Genomic DNA, 24,049 nt, shown 5'->3' with positions numbered 1-24,049 from the left:
ATGGGGGCTGTACTTCAGTGCCCCCCAAAGAAGGTGGTCATTATAACGTTGGAGGATGAAATTCTTTGTGCATAAGCTGCCTTAAGTCTTTTCTGGAATACAGTGGGTGTGCAACAAAAAATAGTCCTTTCTGCTGTGTGTGGGGAGTTGGAGGTGGCTGATGCAGGTGCAGAGGCCTGGTGACTTGGGGAACTGGGGCTGCAGAGGGAGAGGCAGGGTGGGGCCGCTAGGCGTTACGAGTGAGCAGAACCTAGAGACAGTGCCATGAGTACGGGTCAAGTTGAGAAGGGGAGAAGGAGAACACCAACTGCTCTATGTCCAAAAAATAGCCATACAAGGCCAACAACAGCAGGGATAGCTGTGGAAGGATAGGCGGTCTGGGCAGACACAGTGAATTTATTTAAACAAGTGTCTGGAATTGGTGACGCAAGCTCAGTGCCTTAAAGCCAGTGAAGAATAGGAACAAGAAATGAATTAGTGATGGGGCCTGGACATCTGGGATTCTACCCTTTAGAGCAGGGGTGTCCAACCTTTTTTTTCCTCTGCCGCATATTAGAAGAATAAGAGTTGTTTGGGGCCACATATTAGTAAGTACACAAACACTAATGAAAGCTGATTAGCAAAAAAAAGGTCTGTGCATACTTTACATGATACCCAACACAACAGATAAGCAAAGGACGTCTTCACAAAATCAGCATATGGTCCACAGGTCACACAGATTGGACACCCCTAGTTTAGAGGCAAGTGTTCCAGTTATCCAGTGCTGTGTAACACATCACCCCAAATATTAGTGGCTTAAAGCAAAAATGATTATATTTAATTCTCTTGTGTGAATTCTGTAGGTCAGAACTTCAGGAAAGCCTTGACTGGTGGTTCTGATCAGTTTTTCATGCAGTTACAGTCAGGTGGTGGCTGGGGTTGACATAGTAAGGAGGTGGAGCAGCGGGTCAGGGATCTTATTCTCCATGTGGTCACCCCTGGGGCTAGGTTGGGCTTCCTCATGGTATGGCGAGCTCAGAGCATGCAGATGGCTTACATGGCAATTTAGGGCTCCACGTCAGTGTCCCAAGAGAGCTGGTAGAACCTGTACTGCCTTTTACTACCTAACCTTATGGTCGCAGAATGTCACTTCCAGAATCATAGCCTACCTAGATTCAAGGAGAGAAAATAGAGATCCCACCTCTCAAAAGAAGGAACGTCCAAGTCACTTGTAAGAATGGGAAACATCATTGCTGTCAACTTTGGGAAATACACTTTGGCTCAGGTGGGGAAATTGCATGAAGAGATGAACTCCCTTATAGTGTGACTGTGGGTGGAGGAGACTGGAGGGCATGCCTGAGGTTTGATGGGCAACCCAAGAACTGGGCAAGAGGTAGGAGAGGAGACACCAGATAACTGAGATGCGGGCAGGGAGGGAGGAGGAAAGTCAGATATTCTATCATGAAGCCAGGCCTGCTGTGAGTGCACCAAGGCAGATGTGAACCAGTGAGGTGGGCTTGGCCAGGACCATGTGGCTCTTCTCTTTTAGTTGATCTTGCTAGCTTGAGCCTCATCCCCTGCTTTTTTAAAATTTTTTTCTTTTCTTTCTTTCTTTTTTTTTTTTTTTTTTTTTGAGACAGAGTCTCACTATGTCACCCTTGGTAGAGTGCTGTGGTGTTGCAGGTCACAGCAACCTCCAACTCTTGTGCTTAAGTGATTCTCTTGCCTCAGCCTCCCAAGTAGCTGGGACTACAGGCACTCGCCACAACACCCAGCTATTGTTTTGTCATAGTTGTCATTGTTGTTTAGCAGGCCTGGGCCAGGTTTGAACCTACCAGCCTGGGTGCACATGGCTGGTGCCCTAGCCGCTGAGCTACAGGCACCGAGCCATTCTTTAGATTTTTAAATGATATTTCATAAGGAGAAATTTTAAATTATCTTTTAAATTTAATTTTATATTGTCTTCCCTGTTTTACTTGGCATGGCATTGTAGTTTTACTCATTTGTTTTTGAATAGGTAATGCATTCACCTGTGTTTCATGAAAAAAAGTACCACAGTGCTAATTCTCACCCATCCTCCAGAAAACACTGCTATTGCTGGTTCCACGAGCATCTCTGGAAGATATTCTCTACCATTGTTGCTTCTTTGATGCTGGCTGCAGGTACAAGCAGGACTGATTTGCACCTGCTCTTTGGCCTCTGGTTTCAGGCTCTTTGGGATAGAGGCCCTGCCATGGCATGACCAGTCCTCCCCAGACCCGTCTCCCCACCTTCTTGAGAAGGCAGTGCCAGCAGACACGAAGCTGACCTCAGCTCTGGATTCTGTTCAAGCCTTTTCTGAATCTGTAATTTTAAGTGCTGCTTCTAATTCAAGTCAGATCCATTCCATGTTGGGTCTTCATTTTTGCTTTATGTGGTTTCTAAGTGTTCCTTACCCCTAAGATCATAATTCTAAAATTGTTTGTTCTATCACTTACATGTACCTTTTCCTGGCATAAGGGAATATGTGTAGTTAGGGGAATCCAGGGGCTTTTCAATACTGCTGTCACAGAATTTCACAATCTTGGAGCTGAAAGAGAAGTTTGAGGATTGTCTAGGTGTTGTCCCTTTGTCTCTTTTATTTTTTTTTATAGATTTTATTTTTTTATTTATTTATTAATTTTTTTGTTTGTGTGTGGTTTTTGGCTGGGGCTGGGTTTGAACCCGCCACCTCCAGCATATGGGACCGGTGCCCTTCCCCTTTGAGCCACAGGCACCGCCCCCCTTTGTCTCTTTTAAAAAAAATTTTAAAAAAATTTTGGAGGGTGGCCTCTGTGGCTCAGAGGAGTAGGGCACCGCCCCATATACTGGAGGTGGTGGGTTGTTCAATCCCTGCCCCAGCCAAAAACTGCAAAAAAAAAAAAAAAAAAAAGAAGGTTCTCTCTCTTCTCTCCAAATAAAAAATAATTCCCAAACTAAAACCAACACTGCTGTGCTTTCTGGGAAGGATAGTGACCTACTGAGTGCCCCTGATTCCCTAGAGCAGGAGGTGGGAAGTACATACCACACTTGATCCAGCATGGACAGGAGTGCTTGAACCCAGGGTATCCCACATGGGTGGAGTGTGAGACAGTGGTGCCATGCCCAGCCTGGAGCTGACTTCAAAGGGACAGATGGCAGCTGAACTCTGCGTAATACCCTAATGCAGCTTGCAGAACCCCAAGGCTGTGTCTCTGCAGTGCGCAACATTGATCTCTAGCTTTTGAAGCTATTTTTTTCTCCATGAGTGTCCACAAAATTCATTACTTTACAAAGAGCTTGGCAGGGATAGCTGCAGTGAAAAAAACAAAACAAAACAAAAAAAACGAAACAAAACACAACTCTCCACTCAAGTTCCAGTGCCTCCTCTGAAATTTTGCTTTAGCAGGTAAATCAAATGCTCAGTAAACACAGTAATGTCACCATCCTCAGCCACGGGGATTTAGAACTTTTTTAAAGCCCTTTCTGTCTGTGGCTTCTTGGTGAAGGTTCTCCCACCATGCCTGGGAACCGGCAGTGTGGGCCGGACCAGGTAGGGCCAGTTAATCCTGTCAGACAAGGCCAGCTCCCAGTTAATGAGTACACTCTCTCTTTCTCCCCCCTAGAGCATAGATTTCCTTGAATGTCCTTCCTAAGTTTGGGGAGACAGAAATAGATGCTTGAAAAAGAATTGCTGAGAAGAATTAAGAACTAATCCTCCAGCCTCCATGTCCCTGTGCTGCCTTCTGAGCTTTGCTTTCTTTTCTGCCTCTTTGGGGGCTCATTCAGTGCTGTGTGGTTAGTTATTCTGCAGTTAGCTTGAAAGTGGCTTCTAGATGTTGCTGAAGTCTTAGTATGTCACTATCCGAGGACAGTCAGCATTGGAGAGATGCTGCAGGCACACCCTTCACCCCACCCCCCAGGATCCATATCTCATCTGGGCATAGACAAAAGGCAACTGATAACTTTTGCTATCAGCACTGGATGGGGTGGGGACCTTTGGGGATGGTCTGTGCTTTCTGGTTTTGATTACCAGGACAGTATTTTCAAAGTGTAGCTCTATCTTAGCAAAGTGATAACCTTCTCAATTATATCATCAGAGTCCTCATTTAAAAATAATGGGATTTTTTTTCTAATTTGAATATCTCGTTTGCTCAGCCTCTCTTTTCTCAGTAAACTCTTCAGAGTCTTCCCAAGCTCTTTATCTGTTGAGCTGCGTAAGTTTCGAGTCCTTTGCTTTCCAGGAATGGGCTCTGCCTTCAGGGACATCTACTGTGTCTTAACCTTTGTGGCGAGGGAGGTTCATTTGGGAGTTATGGGGTCTGTAGCTGATGGAGACTTTTGGGCAGGATCGAATGCCAGGTATTTTAAAGTGGCCTTGAATTAACTGTCTTCTGGCATCTTTCTCAAATCGATCCCTGGGTTATCGTGGCCTGTGGAGGCCCCTCTTGTCTGAATGCTTATTGTCCATTCGCTGAGTGACTGCTGGCCTCTGCTCCCTTGGCCTTGACCAGGGCTGGCTGGGGGAGCTGCTATCTCAGGAGCGTGCGAGGGGGTGGTCCAGAGAGTTGGATGGGCCTGGAGAGTAGAGTAGGTTTTGTGTCTGCATTAACTTCCCCCAACAGCTGCCCAAGACCCGGAAATCATTCTGGACAGCTCCCTAGGCGTCCACCCCACCCACCTTCTCTTGCCTCTTGACTGCCTGTCCATAGGGGACCCAGTGCTCTATCTTGGTTGGGGCCCTCAGTAGCTTTCAGCTGCATCACGGCAGGCATCTGATCATCTTTCCCATCACTCTTGCCAGAATCATCTTTCTAAGACATGCTTTGGAATGTTTATTTATACCTTCCAGTGGCTCTTCCCTGCTCACGCCCGAGGCCTGCCTAGGACCGGCCCCTGTCTGCTGCTGCTTCCTTGTCTGTCATTACTACTGAGCACCTCGCCACCCTCCATGTCCAGCTACCTCCTGAAGCTCTACTTATATTCAAGCTGCTGTCTGCTGAGGTCCTGCGTCTTACTCTCCTTACCTGCCTTACCAAGCAGAAATACCCACTCATCCAGATTAAAGCCTGGCACAAGGAGCCTCTTTTCTGCGAAGCCTGTCCTGCTCCCCATGACTCCCCGACTCCCCATGGGGCCTCTCAGGCTGTCCTCCCTGCAGTTCTTTCTCAGTGGCTCAGCACTGTGCGGCTTCTGTTTATTTATCTGATTCTCCCCTCCTAGACTGAGCATTTAGCCCAGCATCTTGCAAAGAAGAGGCACCATAAGTATTTGTAGAATGAAAGGAAAAGCTTAGAGTTAGAGGCTGAGGATATCGATCCTGGCTGTGGATCCCACTGTGCCAATTTCTCTGAGCCTTGATGTACTCATCTCATCTGTAAAATGGGGACAGTACATTTCCCACACAAGATGGTTGTGAAGTTAAAGTAAGAGGACGCCTGTGAAAATGCTAGTAGAGTGCAGATGTTCCTAGTGCCTGCGACCAGAATGTGCTCAGTACGTTTTTCCCTTTTAGGATGATAGCCTGAGAGAAAGCATCTGTTTCAGGATAAGGCATCTCATTGTGTCTTTTGTCTTTTTTCCAAATCTTGTCCCTAATTAAGAGGGCGTGCCCAGGGAGCCCCTTCCAGGGCAGGGCTTGCCACCAGGGGGCAGAGGCTTTTGAGCCTTCACTGCCTTGTGAAATGTTCAAAGCCAAATCCTGTTCCGTAGCTCATTCCCCCCAGGGCCTTTGCTCTTACCGGGGTTTTAGAGACAGCTCTGTCCTGTGTGTCCCATCACAGCAGCCTGCGTGCTAATGCCTAAACTTCTGCTTTCTCAGGATTCCTCATACCATCTGTCATGCAGGTGCCTTCTTTATACCCTGGAAGTATGATTTTTATCAGGGCTCACGGTGTCTGTTAACACCTTGTGGAGGCATGCAATTGGAAGAAGCAGGAGAGGAGATGTGTTAGAGGGCTCGGAAGGGATCAGCATGGAATTGAAAGTTTAATAACTTGGAAAATAAGGAGTTTGGGGGAAAGCAGCTAAACCGCTTAAAATAAAAAAGTACATGAGACTCTGTCTCTACCAAAAAAAAAAAAAAAGTAGATGAGGTCAAACCTTTTCAGCCAGGCCCCTGCACGTAAGTAGCTTAAATCGAGGGCAACTGCTCGATGCTCCGACCCTGCCGAGTTTACCTGGCCAGTCTAGCTCCAGCCAGTTTTGCCCTCGTTTTCTCTTTGAGCCCCTTCCCTCTGATACATGAGCCCCTCCTCCCCACCTCAGGCCCCTGGGCCATCCTCCCTTCTCCATTTGCACAACCTTGAATTCATCACCAAAATACTCACCCCTGACTCCCTTTTTTGGGTTCCATGAGACAGGTGTTCTGAGAACTTGCTTATGAATGTGGATCCTAATTGAGAAGGTAATCCATTCAGAGTGCAGATTATGTAGACCACATGAAGTGCAAAGAAAAAGCGGTCCCTCCCCACCTGCCACCCCTTTCCACTTTCTCATGTGCTAGCCTGGTGCTTTTTTCACACATACATAGAGGTGTGTGGGTGTTTTTCTTACTTTCAAACCTTTTTATAGCCTTTCCCCTTTTTTTGTTTAGTAATGTGCTTACAGCATTTTTAGGTGTTCGTAAATATTTTCTCTGTGATTTTTAATGGCGGTGTAATATTTCACCATGTGGGGAAGTGCTATCATTCACTAATTGATTTCTTCTTAGCAGACCTCTTCCTGCTTTTGTAAAACTTCCCCCCCCCCCCCATGGTATGCAGCTCTTCCTCCTACCTCCTTTTGGAAGACCTCACACCCTGCATGGTCCCCTGTGTCTGATGGTGTCAGGTTCCATAGTTCTCTGCTCTGGGTGCTGCAGAATTCATGTCCACCTCTCAGGTCCTGTCTGTGTCTGAGGCTGACTCTTCTGTGCTCCGAGTAAGAATGAGCAGGAGCAGGTCTCACTGCTCACTGCTTGTTCACACTCATGTTCAGAGACTGGTCCTTGATGTGAATTGGAAAATGTGCAACCCCAGGGCTGCCCACAGAGAAGAACAAATCACAAGAGCCTGAACTACCCACAGTGAAGGTCAAAGCTGAGGGCGAGGATTGATCATGAATTGTTATTATAAGTAAGGGGTGCTTGGGACAGTCCCCAGAAACGGCACCGTGCTCTCAGCTATTTTTAGTTGCTTGCAGATGTGCATGTTTTGTGAGTATGCTAGAAGTATTTCAAGGTTCCTGGCCACCCACGCTGTCGGCAGGGGAGGCCCCAATGGTGCCTGCTGCCCTGCATGGTTATATGCCGGGTAATGGAACACAGATGCCCATCTGGTCAAATCCGGCTGGGCTTGGGTGGGTGGAAATGCATAGCATTAAGTAGCCCTAAAATCTACAACTTTGGGGGCCTGGCTCAAAATAAATAAAAACTTGCCCAGCCGTTGAGATTGTTATGTGGGGAATTTGCATTAAGAGCCACAGTGGTGGATCTAGTAGCCACAGTAGGCAGGTGTGAGCTGAGTATTTAGGGCATAGAAACTGTGGCCACATGAAGGGAGTTTGTCCCTGAAAAGCAGAGGGGAGATGTCGTAGGAGCGTTGTCCAAGTCACGGAAGTTTTCTAGTTCTGGCCCTTCCAAGGTGTAGCTGTGGTACGGTCCATACCCTTGGGTTGCCCTGAGTTTCTGCCCTGGGGCTTCTCATATCCTTCTGCCCCCCTCTGCCTCCCATACACACCTGAGCTAATGGATGGGGCTGTGCTTGTCCCGCTAACTTCCAAGAGGACAGCCTATGGGCTCATCGGCTAATGAGAGGGTCATGACAGCCCCTCTGGAAGGCCAAAGGCACGTCACTGAGAAGTCTCTGGCCAGCAGGGCCTTGGTGGGGTTGGGAGAGAGGAGCGTTCATGTTCTGCCCAGGATGCTTCCTCTCGGAGGCGTGGGGAACTGGAACTGCACCAGAGCAGGAGACCCGATTCAAAGCCTAGGCATTCCTACTTAGGCAGCCCCATTTTCTAGTTTTGTATCCTCATGGCCTGGGACAGAAGTGGGGGGACACTGTGTTGAGGGCCATGGCAGACTGCTTTCGCGTGAGCCTCCGGAAGCCACGGCCACCCCTTCATATACAGGTCTTGTTTCAGCGCCACTTGAGAAGCCCATCCAAGGGCCTCTGCATCCCTTTGCGGCCTGGCGAGCTGCTGTCCCGATGCTGCCTGAAGAAGTCCCCCTGGCATGTTTTCACAAAGGCCCTGGGGCTGTATGAGCACTGAGTGGGACACAGCCAGAGCCCTGCCAGTGCAGGGTGACAGGAGCTGATGAGGAGTTATTCTGGTCCTCTTGTGGGGAGGGCGGCCGGTAGAGAGACTGCTCTGAGATCTGGACTGAAAATCTGGGGACCAGACTGAGAGTCTGTACAAACTGGGGTATCCTAGGTCCAGAAATGAAGCCTAAAATAGTAGCAGCAGTATGAATGTATGTCAGAAGAAGGAACGAGGCGTTTGCTGGTCTGGAGTGATGGTCCTTTTACTGGAACTCACTCTGAGCTTGTGGCTCACTAGGTCCCTGGACTTACAGAGAGTCACGCCACAAGACTGCCCTCTTTGAAAAACTAGCCTGATATTCAGCCCATTTCCGTTATCTCCAGAACCGGCGGAAAGAGAGTGGTCAGGGTAATTACAGGGAGAGCATTTACAGACAAGTAATCTGATCCCGTCTTTTAATTTTAACCCCTCCAGAAAATACAAGGCAACTACTAGCACTTATATTCAATTATAAGCCCTTTGATTGGATGGTGCCCTGAATCCAGCTGTGGGAACAGGAGTGCTGGCTCCGGGCAGGCTGCGGGTCACGCTTGCTGCCTTTCCTTCCAAATGCTGCTTCCAGGTCTTTCTGGATGGAGTGGGGTGGGAGGGTGGAGGTGGGAAAGACGAGAGGCTGAGCAGCACTCTGGGGTATCACCTCTGCCTTTTCTGGGAGGGAAGTGGAGGGTGATGGCTAGAAAATGGGTGATAGGGGAGGAGGGGCAGAGAGCAAAGAGCAGAAGGTGTGGTCTTCTAGGCTGTCTTGGTGTAAGCCTGACAGGGGATGAAAGGGCCAAAGGCATCCTGTAAGTGTCAGGTTTCCCTGTGGCCACAGGGGAGAGAAGCTGGGGGATTGTGTACATTCAGGTGAGAAAAGGGCAAGAGAGAGGGAGCAAACAAACAAACAAACAAAAAATAGTGGCCCGAGAGGCTTATGCCTGTGATCCTAGCACTCTGAGAGGCTAAGGTGGGTGGATTGCTTGAGCTCAGCCTACTAAAATTAGGAAAACTAGCAGGGGATCATGGTGTGCACCTGTAGACCCAGCTACTCAGGATGCTGAGGCAAAAGGATCGCTTGAGCCCACGAGTTTGAGGTTTCTGTGATTTCTATGATGCCACAGCTCTCTACCTAGGGTGACAGAGTAGGACTCTGTCTTTAAAAAAAAATAGCGGCCAGGTGTGGTGGCTTATGCCTGTAATCCTAGCACTGAGGCAGGTGGGCTGCCTGAGCTCATGAGTTCGAGACCAGCCTGAGCCAAAGCCAGAGTGAGACCTTGTCTCTAGAAAAAATTAGCCAGGCGTTGTGTCGAGCACCTGTAGTCCCAGCTACTTGGAAGGCTGAGGCAAGAGAATTGCTTAAGCCCAAGAGTTTGAGGTTGCTGTGAGCTGTGATGCCACGGTACTGTACTGGGGGTGACAAAGTGAGACTCTATCTCAAAAAAAAAAAAAAAGAAGAAGAAGTAACTTAAATATCCAGTAATATGAGAATAAGTAAAATGTGGTATAATCCTATGATGGAATACTATACAAGTATATAAAAGGTTAAGAACTAGAACTGTATTTGCTCTCAAAACATTGAGGAGGAAAACCAAGGAGCATCAGTCAGTATCAGGGAGTCAGAAGAGATTGCAGGCTGATAATATTTGAGTTCTAAAAACATTCGAGGTGAATATTCTAATCTGAGTAAATATTATAACATTGTGTTTAAAATATTTTGAGTCATAGTTAGTAGTTCTCTAAGGAGGCTACTTCAGCATTTGGTAATGAAATTAGGCAATAACTCAGAGGCAGGGACCCAGCCCAGGGGCTGTGTGGCTGAATGCCTTGACCTGGAGCAGCCAGTGTAGATGTCGGAGGGATCAATGTCCACTTGGAATGAAGGAAATCACTGGCCTTGCAGTCCCCTTTGCTGGTCCTGTAGCTGGCAGTCCTACCGCCTTAGAAGTGGCATTGATAATTTAACATTTATTAATCATCATCTTTAGATCAGCTCTATTTTGGGTACCACGGGAGATTTAGTTAAAAGAAAAACGGAAATAATGAATGAATATTTTTTGCCCATGTAATTAAAACCAGGCGAGGCCTTCATCTCATCTGACTTGGCTGTGAGTTTCGTCTCTGCCTCCAGCCCTGCCCTCTGCTCTGTGCTCCACCTGCTACCAGAGTGATGATTCCAAAACACAAATCTGACCCGTCTCCTCTTTCTCAGCTTCCCCATCCCAAAGGAGGCACTTGACTTTGTTGGTGTGCCTCTCAGTGCCCTTGTCCGCCTGGCAGGAAAGCTTTGTGACTAAAGAGGTCTCAGGAAGCTTCCCTCTCGTCCTGGAACACTCTGCAGGGTTTCTGGGTGGTGCTCACGGCCCCACATCCTCTGAGGCTTGGTTCGGATGTCGCTGCTGTGCTGGCTTTTTGGACTCCTTTCTCCTTCTAACCTTGCCCTTTGTACCTCGCTGCCATCATATCCTGCTGTATAATAATAATTACTTGTGTGTATTTGTTTTGGGATCGTCAGCTTAGAATAAAAGTACATTTTATTCATCTCTCCCTCACGGTTTCTATCCCAGTATCCAGCATGGAGCAAGTACTAAAAAAATACTCATTTTGTCATACTTTATGGGGGCAAGACATGATTGCAAGAGGGACTTTACCTAACAATTGCAATCAGTGTAACCTGGCTTATTGTACCCTCAATTAATCCCCAACAATAAAAAAAAAAAAATACTCATTTAAATTGTACCATGTGAATCAGTTGTCTTTGCTGTAAAACAGATTTCACTAGAACTCAGTGGCTGAAAACAAGCATTTTGTTATGTTGACAGACTCAGGGGGTCAGGAATTTGGTTCAGGGGGTGCATGGCAGACATGGGGGGGCCTCAGCTGGGAAGATCCTAAGGCTGTTGGTAGCCCACTGTGGAGGCTCGTTTGCTCACCTGGCTGACCGTGATGCTGGCTGTGGACGGGGAGCTCTGCTGGTGATCGGGCTGGCGCACCTGCTGTGGCTGCTCTGCCTTGGGCCCCCTCACAGCATGGAAGCCTCAGGAACATTGGACATCTTACCTCAGGGCACTAGCTAGCTAAATGGAAGATACATTGCTTTTCAGGGCCTAGCCTTGCAAGTCATGCCGTGTCACAAGCCTGCTCAACCTCAAGGAGAAGGGAATTACACTCTCACCTCTGGATATGGTTATGTTGCAGAAGAGCACATAGGACAGGAAATACCATTACTTCCCTGTTTGGAAAATATACCCTGCCATGGTGTGAGTGACAAGTTTGATCCACAGCTAGAATATATGTACAGTAGTCAGTATATCCCTGACTATTGCTGCTATTGTAGTTGGTGGCCAAACACTTACTGAGCACTTATTATATGCCAGGAATTAAGATTTAAATGTAGCAGCTCATTTAATCCTTTCATAACACTTTAAAGGTTGTACCATTTTACAGATGAGGAAATGGAGGTGCAGAGAAGTTAAGGGACCAGCCCAGGGTCTCACAGCTCCTGCCTGTGCTGCGGGAAGTGAGTGAAGGGGGAATACTCAGGAATTAGCCCCATTCTTTAGGTCCACAACTGGGTTGTGGGACTGCATTTATCATGTGGGAGTTAGTGGCTATCTCAAGGGATGTTTTTGATTAAAGTCAGGACCCAGATAAAGGTGGTTGTCTTGGGAAGCCAGACCTTGAGCTGTCCTGGCTGTGTGGCTCCCCTTGTGTCACATGCACGTTGGTTAGAACATCCCGGGGTGGTGGTGACATATTGACCTCGCAGGCCTTCTTCATTAAGATGCTTTTCATAGTGCAAACGTCTTTAGCCGTCTTCATTTACTCTGTGACTCCCGCCTAAGGGTTCATATCTGTAAAGTGAAGTCACTGGGAGTATTTACCTCCTTGGTTGCTGTGAGGGATAAAATGAGTTAATACAAACAGTGCCAGATACCTGGTTGGGGCTCAGTAAGTGTTGCCTATCATCATCATTATTATTATTTTTTGGCGACAGAGTCTCACTGTGCTACCCTGGGTAGAGTGCAGTGGCATCATCATAGCTTACAGCAACCTCAGTCTCTTGGGGTCAGCTGGGACTACATGTATCCACCACCATGCCCAGCTAGTTTTTCTATTTTTAGTAGAGACAGGATCTTGCTCTTGCTAAGGCTTGTCTGGCACTCCTGAGCTCAAGTGATCCTCTTTCCTGCACCTCCCAGGTTGCTAGGCTTATGGGCCACCATGTCTGACCTGCCTGTCACTGAAAAGTCTAGGTTTTGGGTTTGCCTCTCACCATATCTGGAAAGGGGTAAAAAAATATCTCTGCCTAGATAAAGGATCTTTTAGCTCAAGTCACTTCTTGTCCCCCAATGGCTGGAGGGTAACAAGTAGGCATCTCCCGACTTTGTGACTGATATGCCGGTTCAAGGGGCCTCTTTGATGGCTCTGTATGAGGAGCCTTGATGTTTTATGAAGCTCTTAGTTGGCCTTGTCTCCACCTGTTTTGCGTGCTGTTAAGTTCAGTGCCCATTTTTAACTTGAGGCTAGATCTACTCCCCATTCTGTCTTTTAGGACGAAGTGGGCAAGTAGGTCCAATGGGTGCTTTGTCACTCATCACTGATATTCACACAGCACATTCAGTGTGATCCGTAGACTAGGAAGACCGTTAGTCATGGTCGGTGGCGTGGAGAACGTTACTTAACTTGAAGGCCATTTCCGTGTCTGGTAAATGTGGCAGTAATGAAATCAACCCCATTTGGTTGCTATGAGGATTAGATGAGATGACGCCCGCAGAGCAGTCAGCCCTGCATGGTGCACACAAAAGTGCTAATCATTGCCATCACTGATCTTCATACTAAAAACAATGTATTCTTCCTTATCTAAAAACTGGGAAAATATGGGTGGGCGTGGTGGCTCACACCTATATAATCCTACCACTCTGGGAAGCCAAAGTGAGTGGATTGCTTGAGCTCAGGAGTTCAAGACCAGCCTGAGCAAGAGTTTATTTTTAGTAGAGACCCCAGCTCTACTAAAAATAAAAAATCAGCCAGGCATGGTGGTAAGCACTTGTAGTCCCAGCTACTTGGGAGGCTGAGGTAAGAGGATTGCTTGCACCCAGGAGTTAGAGATTGCTGTGAGCTATGATGCCACCAGGAATTAAGAGATTGCTGTGAGGTATGATGCAAACAAAGAAAAAAGAGGGGAAAATAGAGAAAAGGTATTGAGAAAAAATGGGAAAATAGAGGATGGGAGATGTTGTTACCCCTGTAATTGGCGGGGGGGTGGGGGTGGAGATTGCCCATATTCTCATTGCTCCCTGGCTTAGCCCAGTATCACCAATGTTTTGTTGGCTTATTTTCCACATACAGTATTTTTTTATTAAACATAACTTATATCATATGCAGTTTTGTATTTTTAACCCAAACTTAATGTTCTTTTTAATGCTCTTACTTACAACGATTTTTCCTGTTTTTAGATTGATAGCTCATATGGGTAGAGATAAGATGGAAGTTTAAAATATTCATTTGTGGGCTGTCACTGTATTATTTGATCTTTAGAGTTTCTCTGTAAGACTGATGCATGGGACATTACATTACTCTCATTTGATAGGTAAAGAAATATCCTAGGGTGGCCGAGTCACATGCAGAATTTAGAGCGGCAGGGTGCCAGTGAGCTTTGATGACTGCTCAGACTATACCTGGAAGAGAAGGTGGAAGAGGGCAACGTGGATTCCTCTGACACTGTGACGTGCTTAGTCAGACATCTGGAAGGCGTAAATTAGATCCTGTGCTCGTAAGATGTAGGTCCCTGAGCCAAGGAGTAGTTCAGAAAATGCACGAGCTTTCCCAGGCACAGGGACCTCCCCCTGCTCACTCACCCCTGACTCATTCCACCCCCAGCCAGGTTCATCTAGGGCTTGAGCACAAAGAAGTGGGAACATCCTTGGACAGGCAGTATCTTGAAAAGCCAGTTAAGTGATATTTTGTGCTTGTGTGACTGGGAATTGTAAAATTGTGTGACATGGCCTTGCCCACTGACCATTTATTATCTGAATAATAATTTTCCTCAGTCTTTTTTGGGGTCTTGAATCCTTTTGAGAATCTTTTGAAACATACAGACCCTTTTCTCAAGAGCACACAGTTTTGCATTCAATCTTACGAACCACAGATGTCTATGTTAGTTATATATCAGTGCAAAACAATTTATCCTAAAACTTTAGGGTTAAAACAATAATGAACATTTATTATCTCATACAGTTACTGTGGTTCAGGGATAGCTCTGGCTCAGGATCTTCCAGGAGGTTGCAGTCTTTATGTTTTCTGGGGTTGTAATCTGAAGGCTTGACTGGGGCTGGAGGATCCACTTCCAAGCTGGCTCAGTCATACACTGACAGGTGGCTGTTGGCAGGAGGCCTCATGTAGACCTTCCCTGCAAGTAGGGCTGCTTTGATGTGCTCACAGCATGGTGTTTATCTTTTCATGACCTAGCCTTGGAAGTCACTCAGCATCATTTCTGCATTTTCTTTTGGCCACACAAGCCAACTCTGTTCAGTGCAAAAGCAAGGGCCGAGGAGGAGTCTTGCACAGCTGCCATGCCCTCTCCCCATGCACCACCCTCCCTGGACATCACTCTGTACATCAGCACGGAAGCTCTCCTAACTCTGTCACTTAGGGGTTTCATTACATGGATATGATTGATGCAGTCACTGGCCATTGTTGATTGGGTCAATCTCCAGCTCCCTTCGTCCCCAGGGTCTGGCAGTAGGGCTGAAAGTTCCAGCCCCCTAAGAATGGACAGTCTCTTCTTTGAAAGTATCTAAGGGCCCCCTTTGACTCACCTCATTAGCATAAACTCTGGTATGGCCCAAAGAGGCTCCTTACGAATAATAAAAGACATTGCAGTCAGATAGGGAATTCCAAAGGGTTTAGCTCAGTTCCAGGAACTGGGACAAAAACCAAATATGTATATTTTTAACATTTTATAGTAGCAAATACAGAAGACATTTTATATAGCAAGCATGCATTATTTTCATTTTTGTTATTTTTTTTTAGTTATAAAACTAGTACATACTTATTATAGAGGACTGGGAGAGGGAGTGAAACATAAAGAAGAAAATAAAAACCACTTGCTATCCTATCACCTAGTATTTTCTTTCTGTTTCTTTCTATACAGTTATATATAATGCTTTGGTCTTTGTTTTTGTGTTATGGAAGTAATATTTGCATATTGCAAAGTAAGCTAAAGAATGCAGATGTTTACAATTTGAAGAGTTATTTAAAAAAAAAAAAATCCTTGCCTGGGAGGAGTCTTCTGTGGTGGGCTGAGAGGGAAGGTGGAAGGGGCAGTGGGGTCAGAGGAAGCCTCAGTCAGGGTTGGGGTCCTGAGTCTGTTTAAAAGCAGCATGGTCTGAGCAGCAGGGGCAGTGCCAGGAGAAGAAAATGCAGAGGTGAGGTGTGGAAGGGGAACTGAACTGCCAGGAAGAAAATGTCAATTTTATTTCTGTGTTGAGATCCACTTTCTAAAAGCAGCATTATTTTCAGGGGTCAAAGGCCCTCAGTGGGGTGGGTGGAACCTAAGGAGATAGGTAACAGACAGGTACAGCTGAATGTATGTGGTTAAAGTACACTCCAGTATTTATTATTTGTCAGGGCCATTTGTAACCTGCCTCCGGACTGGACAAGTTGTTTTGACCCTGCTGCCCTCACTCATTCAGGCCACTTAACACTGTTGCCTTTGGGTGGGGAAGGAAGTGTATGTTGTGCTTCTGGAAGGTGTGTAAATAGAAGGCACTCTGGTTAAACTCATTGCATCACAAGAGCGGGCATCCGATGGGTCTCTATTGCTTTCTTTTTGTACAGGGGAAGACTAGAAGACAGGGAGACTTTCTTGAGAAAGTCTTTGTAGAGTCTTTGCAGAAGGGAGGAACTTAAAAGCTCTGACAGCCTTAAGTTAGGATACGTTCTTTCATTTGAGCACCTGGCTGGCACCAGGTAGGTAGAGATGCTTTAAAATTGCAGTCCTTACCCCTGCTACAATGCAGTAGAATCACCTGGGGAGCTTTCACAACTCCTAGGGCCCTGGCTGCACCCTGACCAATTATGTCAGGTGGGGACCTGGCACTGTTACTTTTCAAAGTCCCGAGGTTCTTCCAGCATAGGCCCAGGGCTGAGAAGTAGTCCTTAAAGAAGATGCTGGTGCGCCCTGACCACCTCCAGCCTTCTTTGCACCAGGCGGGGAGTGGTGGTCACTGCTCTGTCTCAGAACACTGCGATGCAAGGAGACCTAGAGGTGCAGTAAGTTGTTCTCGAAACTTTTCACATTTCAGGAATATTGCAGACGGTTGATTCAGTTGTCACTGTAGTGGGTGTGTGTATACACAGCCATGCATTCCTTAATGATAGGGATACTTTCAGAGAAATACATCGTTTGGTGATCTCCTTGTTGTGTGAAAATCGTAGAGTGTACTTAACACAAACCTAGATGGTATATGCACTATATTTTTATTTATGCATATTTTTTCATATGGAAAGCCAAATGTCTCAACACCATTACGGAATGTCAGTCATTTCCCCTACTTGATCTGCAGTGTCAATATTAAGTACATATGTCAGACTTCTGTTCATGTTCCATTATAAGTTGGTAGGACCATCGTGGTACATGCAGTCCATCATTGACCGAAACATTGTTATGGGTGCATGACTATCTATATATTTTACTTTGTCATAAAAAGAGTAAATAGAGGCAAGATGTTATACACCGAGTTTTAACATACTGAAAACTACTAATGAATGGTCTGGTCACTCACTTGTTATACAGCAGTGATGCCATGAGCCAGAATTTATCAAATAAATTCACACACCACTTTGTTCTGTTGATCTGTCTCCTTCCCTTGCCCATTTCATTTTTTCTGCTTCTGCCAAAGCCAAGATGGGGTTCCATGTAAAATTATGTTTGGGGGTGGAGGAAGGTTCTGTGCAAACAAATGTTTGTAAATCATAGGCCTTTTCTGGGTTTGAGGTCCCCCATCCTTCACATCAGAGCAGCTTGCTTTGAGGCGGGGCTGAGAGCTGCATCCCACTAGTATTTGATCCGTCCCAGCTGTTCACCAGCTGAATCCACTTCAGATGGGGCAGCTGCCCTCCTACTGGGGGTGGAAGAGAGACTCTTTCATGCAAGTGGGCTGCAGGTGTTGGGGGAGGTGGGCAGCTCAGAGATAGTGTCATTGTCAAGTGGCCATTGGCCAAATCTTATCTCCTATGCATCCAGAGCCACAGACTATTCCAACTCCAAGGGGTTTTTTTTAGCAAGCAGCTCTCTATTGAGGACTGACTGTAGGCTAGGACCCGAGCTGGGAGCTTCACAGACATTGTCTTATTAAATCTTTTCAGTAATTCTGTGAGGCATTCTCTTCCTCGTCCCATCCTACAGACGAGGAAACCGAGGCTTGGAGAGGGTAAAGAACACTTGTCCAAGGTCACAGCTCGTAAGTGTGACCTCCTCAACTCCTTAGAAATCGTTTTATGGATGAGGAGATTGAAGTCTGGAGAGTAAAAGCAATTTGTCCAAGGTGACGCCGCCAGTTCTAATTGGTGGCAGAGCTGTGAGTGGCCCTCACCTGCTCTACCTACCGCACTGCAATACCTGGCTGCTACCAAGGGAGTGGGTGAAGGGGGCGCCCTTCCCACCTTCTGAGTGGTTCATACACAATCAGTGTTGTGGTGGCATGGAACAAGAAATTAAACTCACCTTGCCGTGTTAAGAAGAACATGGGGTAGGCAGGCAGAAGTGACCTTGGAAAACTGTATCTCAGCCAGAAGGCAGGGGGAGAGTAAGCAGACTGAGCGGTGAACTCCAGGCGGCCTGACTGTCCTCACTACAGGTTTTGCTGTGCACTGTCACCTCCTCCCTTCATCAGACCGTGGGAGTCTGGGCAGCAGGATCTGCTTCAGCCCTTCACGGTCATTCTATGTGTGCTGTTCAAACCTGCAGCGGCCTGCGGGAGCTCAGTCCTACCTCCATTTATGGAGGGAAGAGAAACGAGGGAAGGCTCCTGGGAGTGGTGTGGGGGATAGCTGCATCTGAAAAAGAAGGGTACAGCACCCAAAAGAGGACACTCCCAGGCTTCTGTGCCTCCAGCACGCTAATCAAGGAAGGTTTCACATCAACCAACTTGTAAGACCATTGGTTTTTTTTTATCTGAATTTGTGCCAAGGACTCAACTTTTCCTGCTCATTTTATTAAAAACTTTATAATCAACATTAATAAATAGATATAAAGCTGGCACATAAATGACAGAGGACTAAATGAAATTCCCTTAAAATAAGTAACAAAACCGTGTCCTTGGACTATCAGCCTCCCATCTATGCAAATCAGGGATGGTGCTTTACCACAGAGTGTTTTAATTAATATTTATAAACCACAGAGCACCTCTGAAAGGGCCAGTAAGCTGTTTATATTATTATCATGCCACTCAAATAACAAACCCTTGGGGATTGCAGCCGGTTTTGCATTTTGGGCCGAGTAGGAACTGAATGTGTTATGTGCATCTCTCTCCCTCCTAGGTGTGGTGTCAGCACAGCGTCAAGTCACTGTTCAGGAAGGCCCCTTGTACCGCACAGAGGGCTCCCACATCACCATCTGGTGCAACGTGAGCGGCTACCAGGGCCCTTCAGAGCAGAACTTCCAGTGGTCCATTTACCTGCCTTCAGCCCCCGAGCGAGAGGTACAGATTGTCAGCACTGTGGACTCCTCCTTCCCTTACGCCATCTACACCCAGCGTGTCCGCAGTGGGAAGATCTACGTGGAAAGAGTCCAGGGGAACTCGGCCTTACTACACATCATGGATCTGCAGGCCCGGGATGCCGGGGAGTACGAGTGCCACACGCCCAACACCGATGACCGATACTTCGGGAGTTACAGTGCAAAGATGAACCTTGTGGGTAAGGAGATAGTGTTTTCATGTGGCCAAATGTCTGGCCTGATTCACTTCTTTTATAGGGCAACTATTTTTTATATCATGCATTTGACTTAAAAAAAAAAAACCTTCCCCTCCCCCAGATGTTTTAGAGGTCAACAGATAGTATAAGTGAACAAAATTTCTGTGTTTGCTTGTAAATATTAGAACATTGAGGCTATAACTTAAAAAAGATCTAATGCAGATACTAAAAATTTTGGAAGGTAAGGTCAAGCATGGTGGCTCATGCCTGTAATCCTAGCACTTGGGAGGCCGAGGCAGGTGGATCACCTGAGCTCACAGTTTCGAGACCAGGCTGAGCCAGAGTGAGACCTCGTCTCTAAAAATAGCCAGGCATTGCGGCGGGCACCTGAAGTCCCAGCTACTTGGGAGGCTGAGGTAAGAGAATTGCTTAACCCGAGGAGTTTGAGGTTGCTGTGATCTGTGACAAGGGGTGACAAAGTGAAACTCTGTCTCAAAAAAAAAAAAAGAATTTCGGAAGCTAAAATTCACCTCTAGCTAATGAAAAGGGATATAAAAATATAAAATAGGGACATTGTGGTTGATCTGGAGGAATGATGAGGACGATGAAGCATATGACATCAGCTGGAAGAGAGGACGGGCCTTTGGGGGTGCATGGGGTCCCTACTGCCTCAGGAAGGTATGTGGCTGCAGGGCCTTTGCTCTGTGACTTAGGAGATGTGAACTGCCTGTCTCCTGTGGTGCTCCTCGGGTGATGGAGGAAGCCTGAGGAGGAGGGAGCTTTCACTGTGAGCAGCACTGGCCACAGTGTTTGCCATTGTCAAAGTGTTCACCAAGTCGAGGTTGTTCTGTTTTTCTGTCCAAGTCTTAATTTCTATTTTTTATCATGGAAGGTAAGCAGGGGGTGTTGATATTTTATTAACACAAATGCTGTTAGCTATTTACTTTTCCTTTGTTTAACAAGTCTGTATCCAACAAAGACCTTTAAGGCCCAGTTCTGGGATGAGTCCAGGGAGAAGGCACACACTACCTGTGAGTGGGGTGCCCTCATCAGACAGACAGGTGGTAGTGTTCAATCTCCAGGAGGATGTAAGGCTCAGGGTACAGTTCTGACCGAGGAACCACAGGGAGGGTTCCTCTCTTGCCTGAATCATCCCAGGCTGTGGCTTCCTTCCAATGTGGGCCACTTTGAGGATGAGTTAGATGAAAATTAGACTTCTTCTTTTTTTTTATTGTTGGGAATTCCTTGAGGGTACAAAGAACCAGGCTACATTGATTGCATTTGTTAGGTAAAGTCCCTCTAATTGTGTCCCCACCCCCAGCCACCCCCACCCATTTTTTGAGACAGAGTCTTATTCTGTTACTCTGGGGTTGAGTGCCATGCTGTGGTATATCACAGCAACCTCAAACTCTTGGGCTCAAATGATCCTCTTGCCTCAGCCTCCTGAGTAGCTAGGACTATAGGTGCTTGCCACAATGCCTGGCTAGTTTTTCTATTTTTAGTAGAGACAGAGTCTCACTCTTGCTCAGGCTCTTCTCAAACTCCTAGGCTCATGTAATCTGCCCAGCTCAGCCTCCCAGAGTGCTGGGATTACTTAAAAATAGGGGTAGAGAAAATGATGATTTTTTTTTTCTACCAAAAAAGTTTTCTTTCCATACTCTTTCTGGAGTGATGCATTCCTGAAGTAAGTTGGGGAATGGGTATGTGGGATGAGAAGAAAGAAAATGAGGAAGTTATATAGAAATGTAAAAACTCAAGGTTCCAGGAGCCATGTCCATTTGAAGATCAGTTAGAGATGGAGTTAAAGTTTCTCAAAGCAATACTGAAATCAGTGAAAGATCTTATTTGACCTAAAAGAACATTATTCTTATGTAGTATTTTCAGGGAGCTTATTTATTATGTGAAATGAAATACAACCTTTGTTTTATCTGAGTGTTATTAAAATATAAAACATGTAAATATAAGTGCCAAAAAAAAAATCAACGTGCCATTTGAGGTTGACTCCGATGGTTAAAGGCCGACTCTGCTGGAGACACAGTAACAGAAAAGCCTGCCTGCGTGGAAGGGGAGCTGAGGCCCCCTGAGTCTAAAATTCTGTGGCTTTGTGATTGCATTCTTGGGGGCATTTCTGTGTTTCAGTGATCCCAGACTCCCTGCAGACCACTGCCATGCCCCAGACTCTGCACAAAGTGGAGCAGGACCCACTGGAGCTCACTTGTGAGGTGGCCACGGAGACGTTCCAGCACAGCCACCTGTCCGTGGCCTGGCTGCGGCAGGAAGGTGGCGAGAAGCCTGTGGAGGTCATCTCCCTGAGCCGAGATTTCGTGCTTCACTCCAGCAGCGAGTATGCCCAGAGGCAGAGCCTGGGGGAGGTGCGGCTGGACAAGCTGGGGAGGACCACCTTCCGCCTCACCATCTTCCACCTGCAGCCTGCTGACCAGGGCAAGTTCTACTGTGAGGCTGCCGAGTGGATCCAGGATCCTGATGGGTCGTGGTACGCCATGACCCGGAAGCGTTCCGAGGGTGCCGTGGTCAACGTTCAGCCCACCGGTCAGTCTCTCTGAGCCTCTTGTCTCCATTCTTTGCCTGGTGGTAAAAGTTGTCAGACACTGGGAGGGTGTGGCGACTCCTTGTTTGGGGACCTCTAATGATACAATAAATAGGTTTTCGTGTGAAGTTAAAGATGGTCCCGGAGCAGCATCTGTGGCTTCGTGGGTACGGTGCTGTCCCCATATACCAAGGGTGGCAGGTTCAAACCCGGCCCCAGCCAAACTGCAGCAAAAAAATAGCCAGGCGTTGTGGCGGGCGCCTGTAGTACTAGCTACTCTGGAGGCTGAGGCAAGAGAATTGCCTAAGCCCAAGAGCCAGAGGTTGCTGTGAGCTGTGATGTCACGGCACTCTATTGAGGGTGACAAAGTGAGACTCTGTCTCTAAAAAAGGAAGAAATAAAGATGGTCCTGCCTGTGGTCAGAGGGAGCTGAGGCTTAGGTAGGACGTAGGTCACATAGACCCGATCTTCTAGGGAGGCACAGGTGCTGCCCAGATGCAATCTTGCTTATAGGTGTGTTTCCTTTCACCTTCTGGTGTTTATGTTTTCCTGAATTGGAAACTCATTTTAAAAACTGGGAGATTTCACAGGAACCGTTTGTGTCTTAGAACTCTGGGCTTCCATTGCTGTCAGCGACAGTTGTCACTGCAGTTGTCTGTCAATGTGCCATTTGGGGTTGACTCCTATCGATGATGTCGCTTTCTTCAGGTCCCAATTTGGTACCTGACACTTGAGTTGATGAGCCTTCCATGCAAAGTATAAAATTACAAACTAGAGAAATTTGGGCTTAAATTATTATCTTTTATATTTAGGATAGTCATTGGTAGTATTTTATAATTTACAAAATGCTTCATCATGTGTATTACTGGACTGTCCCTCAGAGGGTCTGTGAGGTTAGAAGGTGTGGGGATATTCCCATTTTACAGATGAGGATACTGAGTGAGGATAAGAGGGTGACGGGGCTAGTCAGTGAGGCCAGCCTAGAAAGTACCAGGTTCCACTCACTGTCAACATTCGCTCAAGGGAAGAACTGGAAAGGGTCACGGAGGAGGTTGAGTGTCCTGGTTTGGAGCTGGGGCAGAGTGAGTGTGACACAGTGAGCTGAGTCCTCCCTGTCTCCTCTGGGTGTCCCTGTGGCCCCAGACCCCACTCACCCACTCCTGAGAGCTGATGACTCAGCTGGGCTGGGGGGCAAGTTCTCATGGGCTGGGAGGGTGGTGAATGTGCCATCACTGTGGTGTGGAGAGTGGCCCGGGAGCCTTTCCTGTGTTGATGCTGAGCCCTGGTGAGGGCTGCAGTGGCCCTGCCAGTAAGTACAGGCGTGGCTTGCAGGAAGTGCACAGGGGAGGCCAAGTGCTGTGGGGCCCCTCTGCAGCCCCTGTCCCCTGGGCCCCTGCTCTGTCCTGTCAGCTGCTCTGATCCTGGCTTAGTTCCTTTGCCTTCCTAGAGCAGCATCTCACACTCAATAAGCAGTGCACATTCTGAGGCCTTACCCCACGAGTCCTGGGTCAGAGGCTCCTGGACTGGGACCTGGAAGCTGGATTTCCAGTAGGTGTCCTGGGTGATTCTTCTGCTGTCTGCTCATTGTCAAGCTCAGCTTCTAAGGCAGAAGTGATTCTGTGGACCTTTAAGGAGTGTGAGGGGCTTTTACCAGAGGCATTTGGTTCCTGGGTAGGGAACACTTTATCTGCTTTGTAGGACATCAAGCAGTTTCTGGATCTTCCCATACGAAGATATCTATCCAAGGGGCTTTATTTCATATCCCTTCCCTTCCTGGATAATGTTGAGATCCGTTTCAAGAGTCTGAATCAAATTTTGACTCTTAATGCTTTCAAATTAGGTTGCATCAGTTAATCTTCTTTATTTTAATCTTACCAATTTGGAACAAGGACTTTTTGAGCTTGCCCTGCAAACATATCCAGATTAAGCCAGCAGAGGGAAAACTCGTGAGATAGCAGGTTGATGCCTGTGTCCTGTCTTCCTGGGCTGCTCAGCCTAAGTGACTGCATCTCCAGCTTTGCCCTTCTGTTCTTCAAATGTTCAGTCAGTCTCCATAGCATTGAGGGTTCAGAAGTGAATAATTCTTGGTATCTGCACTTATAGTACTTGCAGACCTGACAGTCAGTGGCCGAGTAGGGTGTGCTAAGTGCTCAGACTGTGTGTGTGTGTGTGTGTGTGTGTGTGTGTGTGTGTGTGGTGTCCTCTGGGAACACAGGCGGTAGGAAGCTTTCCCTGGATGGGATGGCTGATGAGACAAATCCAGGAAAACCAACAAGTTTGGCAACTTGAGCTGAGTCTTGAAGCTTGAGGAGTCAGCAGGAGGAGAAG

General features: G+C 47.0%; 1 protein-coding gene across 5 annotated transcripts in view; it reads left to right on the top strand.

The window, feature by feature from the left end:
• The window catches only part of IGSF3 (immunoglobulin superfamily member 3), a 98,009-nt gene that overhangs the window by 37,579 nt on the left and 36,381 nt on the right, over window positions 1-24,049 (top strand). For all 5 annotated transcript variants that reach the window (XM_053592002.1, XM_053591999.1, XM_053592000.1 and 2 more), the window contains exons 3-4: window positions 18,799-19,176; window positions 21,313-21,723. In XM_053592002.1, the coding sequence (XP_053447977.1) occupies window positions 18,799-19,176; window positions 21,313-21,723 (789 nt within the window). The remainder of the gene's footprint in view (window positions 1-18,798; window positions 19,177-21,312; window positions 21,724-24,049) is intronic.

Source organism: Nycticebus coucang, chromosome 5, assembly GCF_027406575.1.
Source record: "Nycticebus coucang isolate mNycCou1 chromosome 5, mNycCou1.pri, whole genome shotgun sequence".
In the NCBI taxonomy this organism is placed as follows: domain Eukaryota; kingdom Metazoa; phylum Chordata; class Mammalia; order Primates; family Lorisidae; genus Nycticebus; species Nycticebus coucang.
Note: the sequence above shows the minus strand (reverse complement) of the source record. Positions and strands in the feature narration are given on the sequence as shown.